The 14,397-nt window shown below is 49.7% G+C and overlaps 1 protein-coding gene across 7 annotated transcripts in view; it reads right to left on the reverse strand.

Moving 5' to 3' along the window:
- Window positions 1–14,397, reverse strand: part of DEPDC5 (DEP domain containing 5, GATOR1 subcomplex subunit) — an 80,192-nt gene that overhangs the window by 18,881 nt on the left and 46,914 nt on the right. For 5 of the 7 annotated variants that reach the window (XR_004133722.2, XM_031443145.2, XM_031443143.2 and 2 more), the window contains 6 exons: window positions 12,120–12,237; window positions 11,122–11,289; window positions 10,261–10,480; window positions 9,048–9,181; window positions 5,570–5,675; window positions 3,049–3,114 (listed from right to left, as the gene is read on the reverse strand). Coding sequence is in view for 6 of the 7 variants with exons in the window: in XM_031443145.2 (XP_031299005.1) it covers window positions 3,049–3,114; window positions 5,570–5,675; window positions 9,048–9,181; window positions 10,261–10,480; window positions 11,122–11,289; window positions 12,120–12,237 (812 nt within the window). In the remaining variant the exon portion in view is untranslated. The remainder of the gene's footprint in view (window positions 1–3,048; window positions 3,115–5,569; window positions 5,676–9,047; window positions 9,182–10,260; window positions 10,481–11,121; window positions 11,290–12,119; window positions 12,238–14,397) is intronic. The other 2 variants (XM_031443147.2, XM_031443146.2) reach the window with 1 other exon arrangement.

Below are 14,397 nucleotides of genomic sequence, written 5' to 3' on the forward strand. Positions count from 1 at the left end.
CCTTCTCTGGTTTCACCGCTAAAGAGAGGCCTTGTCCCATGGCTTCCCCTCAGCTGACTCCCACAACCTCCCAGTGGTGCCCGTTCCACCACCCAGCTCAGGCCACAGCGGCTGGACCTGTCTCCCACCCACCCCCACTGCAGCCCATCCAGACACCACACCTGTGAGCACTCTATCTTCATCTTCCACAAGGACAGTCCCACTCCACCACTCCGTCACCCTGAAATCTTTCAAGTCTCCCCACGAGCTACCAGACTGAGACCCCACTCACAGGCATTGGGGCCCCCAAAGACTGCCCTGCCAGGTGTCTCTCCTGCCCTCCAAATTCTTATGTAAGTTTGTGATGATGAGAATCGATTTCCTGAGAGAAGGATACGGAGAGGAAAGCTGTGGGCCTCTGTCCTGCTCACCAGCAGACTGTGACACAGTGAAGTGATGACCGGGTGGCACCGAGAACCATCTTCCAAGATGGGCTCTGTTCCCAGGACCCCTCAGGCACTGCTTCAGTTTTACAGTAACTTCCTTCCCTTAGCAGAACCCGAGTATGGGGTGATGCCTCCTTCCTCCTTGGCCAATGGGAGCCCCTTTCTCAGCAGAGAGTTGTTCTGAGGGGCAACACCCACAGGTGGCATCTTTGGGACTCAGCTGGAGCTGAAGGACTTCCTTTTCAGGCTCCAACAGGGTCATCCCATAATGTCATAGATGAAGGGCACAGCAGAGGTCACCTAGTTTAAGCCCATTTTTACCCCCACACACACTCAAGAGAAGAGAGCTGCCTGGCTCCATCAAACCTGTTCACTGGCTTGTACCCCGTCCCCGCGACAGACACACACACACACACACACACACAAACATCTGCGTCTGCAGGATTTGCTCTGTGCCAGGGTCTGAGCAAACAGCAAAGACGCTTTGTCCCACTCAGTTCTCACTGCAACCCTACCAGGAGAACAGTTATCAGTCCCACCCTGTAGATGGGAAACCCGAGGTTCAGAGAGGATAGGGCAGTCGCCAGCCAGCCGTGGAGGGGCAGGCAGCTGGACACCAGCACCTACACTCAGACAGTCTTTTAACAAGTAGTCCCTTTCTCTCGAGGCGCTCCCTACACACCCTGCACTTCTGGTCCCGGAATGAGGGTGGACAGCAGGGGCAGCAGCACCGATAAGCAGAGGTGCAAACCTGACCTTGAAACAGGGAATCACAGCGATGCTCATCCTCATCCGAGCTGGTGTTTACTGGGTACCCGCCCCGCACCAAGCACCATGACAGTCGTTTTACGCACATAATTCCTGCCTTGGGCATCACTGGAAGGATTTCCAGATACCTGCGGCTAAATTGTACTGTGCTCAGGGACACGCTCTCTGTGATTTCATTCCCTTAAATCTGCTGAGGCGTATTTTGTTTCTCATGCTCAAAACAACCCTACACGGATATTGCTTTTACTTCCTTTTACAGATGAGGAAACTGAGGTTCCAGAGGTTTTAATTAAGCTGTCAGGACAGTGCTGAAGCCAAGATCTGAAAGGAGCCATGGGCCTCCCTGGCCCCGCTCCTCACCCCACACTGCGTGTCAGGAAACACACAGACACACATATGTTAACATAATAACAACAGATCAAGCAAACCAAAATAAACAGAAAAAAAGCAAAGTGCAATTTCATTTTATGTAAGTAGAGAGCTCCCTTACTAATTCTGATATAATTTTTCTTAAATTTATGTATCTTTTTAGCAATACACCTATCTGTTGGGTACTATAACCTTCATCCACGTGCCTCTCCTGATGTCTCATTTCTATTCACTATTTCCAGTTCCAGGAACTTGTCCACTTCTGTTCCACCAGTGAGTTCCACCACGTGAACCTGTGTGGACTAGTCTATCATAGGACGTACAAAACAATTCTCCTCTGGCTGTTGATTTTTCTCCGGTTAAATTCTAAACAGCAAGGTTTTACTGTACAGCACAGGGAATTATATTCAATATCTTGTAATAACCTATAACAATAAAGAACATGAAAAAGAATATATGTGTATATGTATAACTGAAGCAAAATGCCGTCCACCAGAAACCAACACAATGTTGTAAATCAACTAAACTTCAGTTAAAAGAAAATTCTTATCTAAGTCCAAAGCTTTTCACAAGAGTCTCTTCCTAGAAAGTATAAGTTTAAAAAATCCAACTGGGTCTGTTTTAAACCACAAGTGCAGTGTGGCCACCCTCACTGGGCAATGCTTGGATTAGGACTCAGAGGTCCCAACATGGACCCGCCCAGGGTCTCATGCTCACTGGAAGAGCCGGGTGCAGACCCCTGAAGATGCCCTCTGGCCTCCTGAGAAAGGGAAGATGTCAGTGTGAACTACAGGATGGTGGGGGACTCAGCCACTCACCAGTTCTAGGCCCTCTAACCAGGTAATGTCTTTAAGCCTCAGTTTCCTCATCTGGAAAATAGGGTAATAGCACCTACACCTCATGGACTCAACGGCTGTTTGCAAAGCCTTTCACAGCAGCTGGCTGAGTAGGTACTCAATCCAGGTTTTCTCACATCCACTAAATAAGGATTCCTTAACCTTTGCCCTTGAATCTCCTAAGTCCATCTTCCTGAGCCTGCCCGACTCTGCATAAACCCTCTCGTCCCTTTGAAATCTCTGTGACTACATCGATCTCATAGACTCGGGTCTCCACAAAGGGCAGGGAGCCCAGGTTCTCTTCACGAGACCCGTCGGAACAATCAGGACCAAAGCTAATTGCGGGGCAGGGGTCACAAATCAGGCTTGTTGGTCCTGACTTAAATCCCAGCTCAACCCCAGGTGTGCACACACTTGGTAAGAAATGTTTGCTGTTTTTCACCACTTCCGCTGCACTGTTACAAATTTATCTGGTTGTACTGGGAGGAAAAAATTAAGTTTGGTCCTTAGGTCACCGTATGTCATGTTACCTATGTTACATGGACGAAAACACCTAAAAGGCAAGATGCTGCCACGTGGCCGAGAGTCTTTGGCAACCACGTGAAAGACAAGGGCGCACACGGGCCGAGGGGCCCTGGAGCGGGACTGACCTGCGGGTGGAGGGCGGACGACGCGGTGCGCGGGCTGCGGACAAACTCCATAAAGAAGGCCCCGTCCTGGAGTCAGAGCGGCAGGTGCGAGGGGCGGAGGGACGGGATGCGGCCGATGGCAAGCCGTCAGGGGAAGAAGTAGGGGATGAAAGACAAAAACAGAAACAAGGAGGGAAGGAAGGAAACAAGGGCACGCGAGGGGAATGGGGAAAAAAGAGAGGAGGGGAGAGAGAGACCCGCCCAGAAAGAAAATAACCAACTGCAAAGGATCAGCAGAAACTCACACCTTCTTCAGCAGAATATGCCCTCCGTGTGGGAGCAAGCACCGGGGGGAGAAGGCGTGTCCAAGCTCCCTCAGGTCTCATTGGAGCCAGGCTTGGATACGTGCACCCCCACACATAGCTCTGACCTTCCTTCAGACCTACGCCAAGCGGAGGGGAGGCTGAGGGCAGCTTGGCAGGCGGGGGAGGAGGGGGGATGCAAGGGAAAGGAGTCAGTGGCAGCTTCCTGGCCTCCCGCCTGGCTGGGTGACCAGCAGGCCTCTTGGAGAGTTTTCGTTTCTGCCTGTTACCAAACTCGGTGGCCAGATGGGAGAAGAGGATTCAATGCAGGCAAAGTTCTGGCTTAATTTTCTGAGCAAACCAAGGCTACAGAAGTAGCAATACCTTCTCCTCCACTGGCTGGGTCACAAAGTCACCGAGGCGCTGTGACGTACACAGCGTCAGACACGCGTGCACTCACCTGGAGGGGTCCCTGAAGCTGCCTCCCCTCCCTACCCTGTTCTCGTGGGGTTCAAGTTGCCAGAGTACTTGAAACAAATGACGGAGAGAACTTTTCCAAAGACCCCTCCCTCCCTCCCGTTCTTCTTAAGGTCAAGAAGTGGTCTCTTGCCCCCTCAGAAGCTTTTTACTTTTTATGCTTGTTACACTGAAATTCAGAAACAGCACTCGATACACCTGAAGGTCCCTGCTTCCCTACTTTTCTTTAATTCTCAAAGTTGAACCACTGAACCATTTTGGTGTCTGTTTGACCAGTACTGCTGCTGTGTCCCACCAGCCACGGAAACACTCAGGTACCACCACGAATCCTAACACAAGGTGCCACCAGGAGACACTGCTGGGCCGTCTCCTGACACCTCTGCTCCTGCTGGGCCACCTGGGAACCTGCATCCGGCCATCCACATGGATTTTAGTGCTCAGCTGGAAGATGAGGAGAGTTCTAAACAGCGATCTCCTGTTTGGCCCCTGGTGCATTTTAGCCATAGTGCTTGTGTCTCGGCCGTTGTTCTGCTTCTTGGGACTGCCCCCCGCACTGTTCCTAACCCTCAGAGATGGGGGTGGGTAGACGTGACAGCCAGTGGACAGAACAGAGGTACTCGGGTACCCTCACTGTTGTACTCGTGTCCCTTCTCTGCCAGACGCAGAGGTGCTAAGGCCGCCAAGGTTACGTGCATGTGCGTGAGGCCAGGGAAAAGGTCTTGCTTCACCAGCAGGTCATTCTTTACACACAGACTATCCTTGGGACTGAACCGAAAGGCACTGCCCTAGAGCTGGGTTTGCAAGCCAAATCTAGTCACCTGGCGATTCCAGCCTGTGAGCAGAGGTCAAATCATTATGTGCAAGGATGTTTGTAATATTTATACTTGCGATGTACTACAGAATAATTATAAAAGCTTCTGGAATAATTCAAAAATTATTTTAAAAAATCAGAAACCACCTCTGTTTTTAAACAAAAAAACGCATTACAACTGAAGGTCTAACCATAGGATGAAATATTATATAGTTATTTTTAAAAATCATGCTATGGAGAAACAATGACATAGGGAGATATTCATAAGGAAATAAAATAAGTAAACACACAGGTGGATACACAAGTTGACCACAATTTTGAAAAATAAAATACATCTACTGAATCTCCTTCATCTCCTAGGGGTGGAGATTAGATAAGAGAATGTCCAGGGAGCACAGCCAGCCACATCAGAACCATCTCAGATTCTGAATTTCCCCGGAGACGGAGGTGACAGAGCCTCGTCCAGTGGTCTGAAAAGCTACAAAAAGCCCGACCTGTGGCGCTTTCGGCCCCTCTGCCGTACTCGCTAACCCGAAGGGAGGCCGAAGCTTTAGGCTTTGGTTTCTGTCTCCCAGGATGCTCCTGTTTGACTATTTCTCAGGAGTGAGCTCTCCTGGACGCTGCTTCAGTGGCTTTCCACCCCCACTCCCCACCCCCAGGAGAGCTGAAGACGGGGCTCAAGGATTACCAGATGGCCTACAACACAGCTCAAGCCAGATCTCGGGCCTGGACCAGCAGAGGTTAGCCTGACGGACTGACACCTGCCTTCACACAGCCATTAGCGTCCTGACAACTGAGCAGGAGAGCTTCTCAAGAGGGACAGCAATGCTGAATGGGGCTGGGGTAGAAGCGACCCAAGCCCTCAGCACCTTCAGTCCTCAGCTCAGAGGCGTGCACGTTACCACCCACACTGGGTCCCTGGGAGGGCCCGCCAGCTCCCCGCCTCCTTTACCTTTCGGGGGCTGTCCACGTAGGTGGGGGTCATGGCCACGCCGCTGCTCTCGGCCGGCGGGGCGCAGCTCTTGCCCCCATGTGTCGCCTGCGGTTCTCCCAGGCACCTGGAAGGAGAAAAACACGGGACGGTCACTTGGTCTGAGCCCCCCGGGGAAGGACCCACGTTAGCCAAGATGGAGTGGAGGCAGCTCTGATGCCGTCGCCTTGGAAACACACTCTTTCTGCTCTGTGTCCTCAGGCCCCACATGGTGCCCCCAGTGTCCTGACGATCCTGAGCGATCACCAGCTGCTGTGGTGAATAAGGAAACGGCCCCGTTTTAAAAGCATCTTGGCAGCACCTGGTGCTTCCGTGTTACTGTTTTTTTGGGGGGGAGGTAATTTAGGTTTATTTACTTTTGGAGGGGGTATGGGGATTGAACCCATGACCTGCAGGCTGGCAAGCACTCTACCACTTGAGCTATCCCCTCCCCTCAGCCCCCAACCATATTACTTTGAAAAGGCAACTGACATGGTTTGAGAGACTCCATCCGTGAATACCATTGTTTTGAATTTTCTGGGAAAGACTTTTTGTCAGCTTTTATTAACTATACCAATCGAAGCAGATTCTGAAAATTAGAGCTGCATTAATGTTCGGTGTTTACAGGGCAAAATGTTGGTATCTTTTGAAAGTTTATAGGTGAATCTTGCAAATGCACACACTCCCCACCTCCTAAAACACGCCAGACACAAATCTAACAGACATTACTTCAAAACACAAGATAACCATGGTTTCTTATGACACCTTTTCCCATCTCGGTTCAGCTGTACATAAATACTTTCACACTTATTTTCCTAATTTTTTTTCATACTAAATTTAACTATGAACTACTGCAACATAGATGCTCGCCCCAAATGAGACTGCTTTAACATATCATAGACTGTTTATTTAGTAAGTTCCAGGAGGCTCACAGGATGGTCTTAAATGCTTTGTTATTGTTGTGACACACGCTTCTCCCAGTGGGGGCTGTGAGGCGCTGCCCAGGCCCCTCTGCCATGACCCTGCTGCCACAGTAGCTGTGTGTACTGTCCAGCTGGCTCATCCAAGCCCTCGCCCCTCCCTGGGCTGCCCGTGGACAGTGAACAAACACTGAGGGGTGCAAAGGCCTGGCCGTGTGGGTCCAACCTGGCTCATTCCTAGGCTTTCCTGCATCTCAGCTTCTCCCCCCAGCCCCCGACCCCGGGGCTGAGCCCACAACTGAACCCCATCTCCATCCGCCTCCCGGGGAAGCCAAGCTGTGACATTTCTCTCGTCTTAAATTCTGACACATCTGTTACTGATGGTGAAGAAATCTCATCCTGGAGATGAAAAATTGGTTGCCATAGTAACCTGTTACACTCTCTCTAGTTTTTATCATGGAAAATTTTCAAACACAGACCAAAATAAAGAGGCAAGTATCACTGAACCCTTGCCTACCTGGCCCCCAGAATTATTTATTTATAGAGCCAATCTTGTTTCACCTACACCCATCCACCCTGATTATTTCGCAGCAAAACTCACACGTGATGTCATTTCATCCATAGGCACTTCAGTACACACTTCATCTCTAAAAGAAAGTAACTTGGAAAAACACAACCACAATTCCATCACCACACTTAAATTTAAAAATTTTTTTCTAATATTAAATATTTCCCTAATTGTCTTAAAAACATTTTTTTTTACAGTGTGTTCAAAACAGGATCCAGTTAAGGTCCCTACACTGCAGTCAGTGATGTCTCTCGAGTCTCTTTTAAGCTCGAAGCTCCATTCATGCCTCAGTACCCTCATGATTTATTGGTGGGAGGAACTAGCTCACTGGCCCTGTGAGTTAGTCTGGAGGTGATCATGTCCCTTTATTGTTTCCTGGGTTCCTGTGCGCCCTGCACTTCCTGAGAACTAGAAATTACATCTAAAGGGTTGAGCACATTTAGGTTGGATTTGGGGCAGGACCCGGAGACCCACGATGTCAAGGCCTGGCTTCCTCCGCTCTGCCTCCCGGTCTGAGGAAACGCACCCCGTCACCCAGGAGTGGTCATCTGGGAGAGAGTGAATCTTGGGATTCCCTGTCCTGCCTCTTGCTGGGGGTTAGGTGAGTGTCTCCCCTCACACTGGGGGACACTCCCATCCCCAGCCATCCTTCTTCCTCCAGTCTGAGCAGAAAGAGGCTCCTGGGAGCTAAACGATGACTCACTGACAAAATAAGACTCCCCGCCCCCAGCTTCACACCTCCCCACCCCCCACCCTTCTTCCCCGCCAGCAGCATATGTTCCTTGTTCTTTTCTCCAGCAGGGAAGGTCTTGGATTAGCTCCAAGGACAACCTGCCAGGCAGAGTTCTGGGGTCTTTCCTTGGCCAACTGAAGATCTTTTCTGAAGATGCCTGGCGCCCTGAGCGATGAGCCCAATCTACCCAGGTCTCCTCCCCTCCTGTGCCCCCGTCCTCCCCCTAGCCATGTCCTGCCCTCCTCTCCTGGCATCCCTTCCGTTCGTCCTGTCATCAGCCTCCATCCAGCCTCTGTGGCCTATCGCCTGGACCAGTGGAACCTCTGCCTCCGGGGCCCACCACTGGGCCTCCCCACACCCGGGCCTCCTCATCTCTGGAAACCCCGCTTCCACCAGAGACACTGAATGAATGTCTCATGACATTAAGGAACTGCTGTGACTTCTTAGGGATGTTATGGTGTTAGGAGAACTGATCTTTCAGAGATACATCCTTAAACAGTAGAGACGAAGGACATGAAGGGATTTGGTTAGAAATGAAAACAAGATGAGAGCAAGTGGGAGACAAATGAGACAAGATTGGCCATGAGCTGGTTGGTAATCTCTGAGGCTGGGTGAGGGGGCAACAGGGATTCATGACACTGGTCCACTTTTTTTTTTTTAATCTGTTTAAAATGTTCCACTAAAATAAACTTTCAAGGGATCGCTCTTGCTATGAGAACGAGTAAGAACAGAATGGGATCCGAAGCCATCTTCACACCTGTATCTCCCTTGTGCCCTGAGCTCGCTCCATGTAACCCACATGTAACTCCCATGGAGCACGACTCGGGCCCTCCCACCAGGCGGATCCCAGGAAGCACAGAGAGGAACCTGATGCAGCTGGAAGAGAGCAGTACCACTCGGTGAGGATTGCGGATAATGGGTGGGAACAGGGTGTATATGGGAAATCTCTGTACCTTCCACTCAATTTTGCCTTGAACCTGAAACTGCTCTATTAAAAAAAAAAAACTAACAAACAAAAAATCACTTTATGAACCAAACCAAACCAGACACATCAGATCAAGCCCCAGATGGCAAGTTTATCACGACTGGCCTATTTGAGGATATTCAGGGTATTAACTTAGCATTCTTTTCAGGTTGTGTCTTTTGTAAATTACGGGCCCCTTGGCAGACAGAAGTCATAGGTCACCTGAGTCGGGGACTGCGGGATGGGGACGAGTCTCTCTCCGCCTAGGCACTTACTTCTGACTGGCCTCCATCTCCAGCAGGGCTGACAGAGCTGAGGTTCCCTTCTTCCCAATGGGGGGGCCGGTCGACTCGAGGGAGTGTGTGGGGATGGGCCCCGTCATCTGCAGGCCTTTCATGGTGGTCCCTTTCTAGAGCAGAGGGGAGAAGACGGGCCATCAGACACGGCTGCATCTGCCACGCGTCAGGCTCTGGGGATCCAAGCAATAGAGTCGGGGAAGACAGGGTCTCGGTATTCAGTCAATGCCAGAAAGCCGCTTTTCACTTGAACTGAAGGTCCCAAAGACCTGCTGGACTCAAAACAAACTTCCTCCTTGAGGCGGTTCAGGCGTATCATCTCATTTTACTCTCATCACAGCTGGAGGAAGTAAATAACATGACATCTAACTCATGGAAGAAGAAACAGCTAAGTCTCAGAGGAGTTTAGTAACTTATCCTAAGTCCCACTGGAGCTGGAATTCAAACTCCATTTAACTGACTTCAAAACCAAGGCTCCTTCCACTAGACAAGCTCCCCCAGAAATGATGCCACGTACAAAAGGCAGCTGGCGTGGGTTAAAGAACACTGAACCTGGGTTAAAAACAAAAAAGTAAAAACATGGTTGATGATAGAAGACTACTCAGTAATTTAATGAGCCGTGGGTTCAAGTGACAAGCTGGATGAATCCCAAAGGCATTTCGCTGAGTGTATGAAGGCGTTCTCAAAAGGTTACGTATCATCTGATTCCATTTACAGGACATTTGGGAAAGACAGAAGTATAGTGATGGAGAACGGACCGGTGGCTGCCAGGGCTTAGAGATGAGGAGATAACCTCACTATAAAGCGTTGCGTGAGAGTTGTTCTGGAGTGATGGATGAATCCGTGTTCTAGGGGTGCTAGTGGTTACACGAATCCATCCATTTGCAAAATTCATAGATCTGTAGGTACACACACACACACCCAGGCTGAATCCCAGCTCTGCCCTGTATTAGCTGGGTGTCCTCAGATATATCCCAAGAGCCCGGGCCCTCACTAGGGAGTCAGTGGTTGAATGAATGCCTAAGGCTGCTGGAAACTCTAAGAGTGACCTAAGTGACATTGCTGCTGTTACCCTCTTGAGGGAGTTTCCACCCAGCAATCCAGCAGAAGCTTCACACCAGCAGTGAGAGGCCCTGGACACAGGAGGAAATGGCCCTGCACCCAGACCAGGCCCGGCGCCTGAAGGCCTCACCCGCATCAGGCGGTCCGAGCGGTGCCGCCGGCGGATGCGGTTCAAGCCCTCCACAAAGCGGATGAAGCCATCCAGGAGCTGCCACTCCTCCTCGTCTGCCCGCGGCCTGTCCCCATAGATGTCACAGTGTGCCTCGCCCTCCGTGATGCGCTTGGTGGCCGTGACACAGGCTGGCAGTAGCAGGAAGCGGGTCCTCCAGAACTTCAGGGACTCGATTAAGCTACAGAGGCAGAAGGGGGAAACGGGTGGTGGTGAGAAAAAGCAGGAAATAAAAGTACTCCCGGCGAACACCCACCTTGACCCTCACCCTGGGTTGGGCGTGCGAGGGCCCATCTCCCCAAGAGCTTGTTTTCATCCGACCACGTTTCGTGGCTTCACTGAACACAGGCTTGAAGCAAGAACCCCAAGGTGGCTTTTCCTCTCCATCCCCGGGATGTTGGAATGTTTCTGTGCACCCAGGCCTTTTACCATCATGATCACAGACCACACATAAAAATTCAAAACAAGATATATAACTGCCTGGTCAGGAAACTGTTCAGAGCACTGATGTTCCATCAAAAGGTACATCTTCACCGGGTTTGTTGTTGTTTGTTATTTTATGTGGTGACACTTACACAACAAAACTGACCACTTTAAGGATCTTTAAGTACACAATTCAACAGCATTTGGGACATCCCCACCGCTGTGAACCACCACTGCCACCACCCATGTCTTCGTGGAGTTTTTAGCCTAGCCTAGTGCTTTTGCTCCTCTGTGTTTTGCTAAAACGGACGTCATCTTGCAATCAGCAGGACAGACGGGAGCGTTGAGGGACAGACGCACGCAAGGCAGCAAGGACGTGAAGCCCAAGCGGGCTCTGACCTGAAGTCCTCGGAGCCGGCAGAGCAGATGTACTGATCTAAGTAATTCCACTTGTACTCCTCCAGCCGCTCATGGGAGAACTCCACCCAGCAGCAGACGAACTCTGAGTCCGAGTGGGAAGGGCAGAGGCTGTAGGTGTAGTGGATCTGTGCAGACTCATAAGGGTACCTGGGAAACAAAGGGCGCACCCTGAAGTCCAACAAGAACCCCCAGACCCCTCTGTACCTCTTCTGTCTCAATACATGTGGCACCATCCTTGGCATTTGACCCCTGGCCACAGGACACAATTCATCCAGGGGAAGGGTGGTGGAGATCTCTCAGTTCATAAAGGTTCTCATTTCTCTATCCTCACATATTATTTTTTATCAAAGTGTAGCTGATTGGCAATGTTAATTTCAGGTTTATATCCTCATGTTATTTTTTAAAAAAATATTTCATTATTTTATTTTGGTGGGGGGGGTAATTAAGTTTATTTATTTTTAGAGGAGGTACTGGGGATTAAACTCAGGACCTCGTGCATGCTAAGCATGTGCTCTGCCACTTGAGCTATACCCTCGCCTTCCTCACGTTATTTTTAACTGGCTTGTTAAGACTCAGGCCAAACATTAGAAGCTAAATCAAATCCCTTTTGGAAGTAAATGAGCTGCAACCATAAAATAAAACCCTAGAATGTTCGTGTATGACTGAAGCATTGTGCTGTGCACCAGAAATTGACACACTGAAAACTGACTATACTTCACAAAAAAAAAAAAAAATATATATATATATATATATATATATATACATACACACACACACACACACACAAAACAAACAAATAAAACCCTAGAAAGGAAAACAGTAACTCGGAAAGAAACACCCATCACTCAACCTCCTTGGTTTGAATTACGTGTTATACACATAATCCAGCATGCGGATGGTATGTGCTAGAAACGTAATTTAGTCTGTGGACACGTTTCAGGACAGGAGCTGAAAACCTTAAACACTCAGGGACTCACTTGGGAAGGTATCGTGTGACTGTGATCATCTTGTCCTTTAGGGTCACCTTATGGAAAGTTCTGCCCATACTCAGCCAGTACTGGTCTTCCTCCTCAGGACGGTTTCGGGACACAAGTCCTAACAGAGAGAAAAAAAAATCATTTTCTCCATCTGGTTGAGAGTTATTCCTTCAACAGGCAACTGTTTCTCTTCCACATGGCTTCAGAAAAGGAGAAGCGAAAGAGGCAATGCTTTCTTTCAAGGGGCAGTAAGAGGCCAGGCTTTGAATCAGGGGACCCCGGGTTACACCCCAGTGGTGTCATCTGCCAGCTCTGTGATGCTGGGCACCAAATCTCCCTAAGCCTCACTTCTGGAACTAGAAAGAGGGCTCGCCCGGCCCAGCATTCCTTCCTTCCCACGACAACACCCAGCCGGCTGTTGGGAAGACGATGTCATGGGGGGTGTCTGAGAGTATCTGGCACGAGGGCACTCATGCCCCTGCTCTAGGTGGGGTGCACCACGTGACTCCTGTCTTCACCCTGCACGGCCCTTGTCACGCTCTGGGATCAAATACACCACTTGTGCTTTATGAGTTTAACGTCGGTCTTCCTCGCAGACTGTAAACCCTGAGGGCAGGGCCAATGCTGTTCTATGCACCACAGCTCGGGTCCCACTTGGTGTCCTGAGATCAGGACAGTAGCAGATCAGTAAACCTGAGATCAGGGAGTAGCAGAGGCCTGCTAGGAACGGCTGCTTCTCCAGTAATTATAGTAACAGTGGTACCATTTCTGTTACTACAGAAATAAAAGGGATTAAATTTATCAAAAGAGAAAAACAGCCAGAAAGGGTACAGTCAGGTGAGTAGCCCCGGGCCAGTTAGCTGGGAGGCTCGGGAATCAGCCAGAACAGAACTGGGCGCTGGAGGAATTAACCAACAAGGGACACTGATTGGCTCCTTCAGACAAAAGCAAGTAGGCAGCCTGGATGGGGCAACTGCCACTAATGATGAATTCATCCCACTACTCTGGGGATAAGAACAAAACCCTTCACGTGGTCCTATGTGGCCTGGGTCTCCTAACGCTCCTGGGCACACCTGTTGCTTGTTCCCAGTGCTCCCCCACATTACTCTTCTTTCCGGTGCCTGCAAAGTTTCATGATGTCTCCTGCCACAGGGCCTTTGCACATACTAATCCTGCTGTCTGGTGTGGTCCTCCTACCTGCTCCTGCCCTCCACTCTTTCAGCAATAACTCCCGCATCTACTTCAGATCTCAGCTCAAACACCCCTCCTTCAAGGAAACTATCCCTGACTCTCCAGACCAGATCAGGTCCTGTATTACATATTCTCCCAGCCTTCAGATTTTCCCCCCACAGTCTTTATTGCAACACAGAACTGTATTCATATTTGACAAATGTTATTTTTCCCCACAGAGCAGGAGCTGAATAAATACTACTGAATGAATGAATGAATGAAAGAATTCATATATTTATCAACCCATGTTGTTTTACACCAGGCACAGTGGTTTCCATGTGGAGGACACAAAGATGAAGCTAAATGGTCCTGACACTCAGAGAGGTTACCATTCAGTAGCGTCTAGAATATGGGAAGAAGGCATCATGTGATAAATATCATGAAGGGCTTTTAGAGAAAATCCAGGGGGAGTCCAAAGCTTCTTCGTGAACAGCAGGGCCTGGACTGATGCCCACTAAGCCCCCACTAACAGGTCCACACATCTCTCATCCTCTTGCCAGAGGAACTTTAATGGAGCCAAGGATGGTCTGAGGTTTGGAGCTGGGTGGTCAGGGAGTAGGGGGCTCATTAGCTACAAAGAAAAGGCAGGAGATTAACAACTGCTCACTGATCATTCCAGGAAGTGACCTCCACTGTCTGGTTCCAGGCACCCACACGTCCTTCTCTCTGCCTGATCTATTACAGAAGCACTCTTCAGGGCCTGGCCCTAACTCAGCCTCTGTCACTCATGGATGACCCTTTCTGGTTTCAAGTCACTGAGTCTCAGTGACAAACAAGAGAAGTTGGATTCCAAATGGGAAGAAGAAAAAAAATATATATATAAACTTGAGGTTTAGGTAGTACTGGAGGGCTTGCTGTGTCCAGCGCTGCGCAAGGAAGAAACACCGGCGTCTGGGTCGGGAATGTCCACTGTGTACTTTGACAGCTCAGCCCCGGCTCAGCTGCCTATGACCTGGAGGTGCAACCCAAGCCAGGATGGAACATTCCTGAACTTGGTCATACCCTCAAAAGGAGAGATGGAGATGAAAGAGAGTTTAGAAAGAACCTG

Source organism: Camelus dromedarius, chromosome 31, assembly GCF_036321535.1.
Source record: "Camelus dromedarius isolate mCamDro1 chromosome 31, mCamDro1.pat, whole genome shotgun sequence".
Taxonomy (NCBI): Eukaryota; Metazoa; Chordata; class Mammalia; order Artiodactyla; family Camelidae; genus Camelus; species Camelus dromedarius.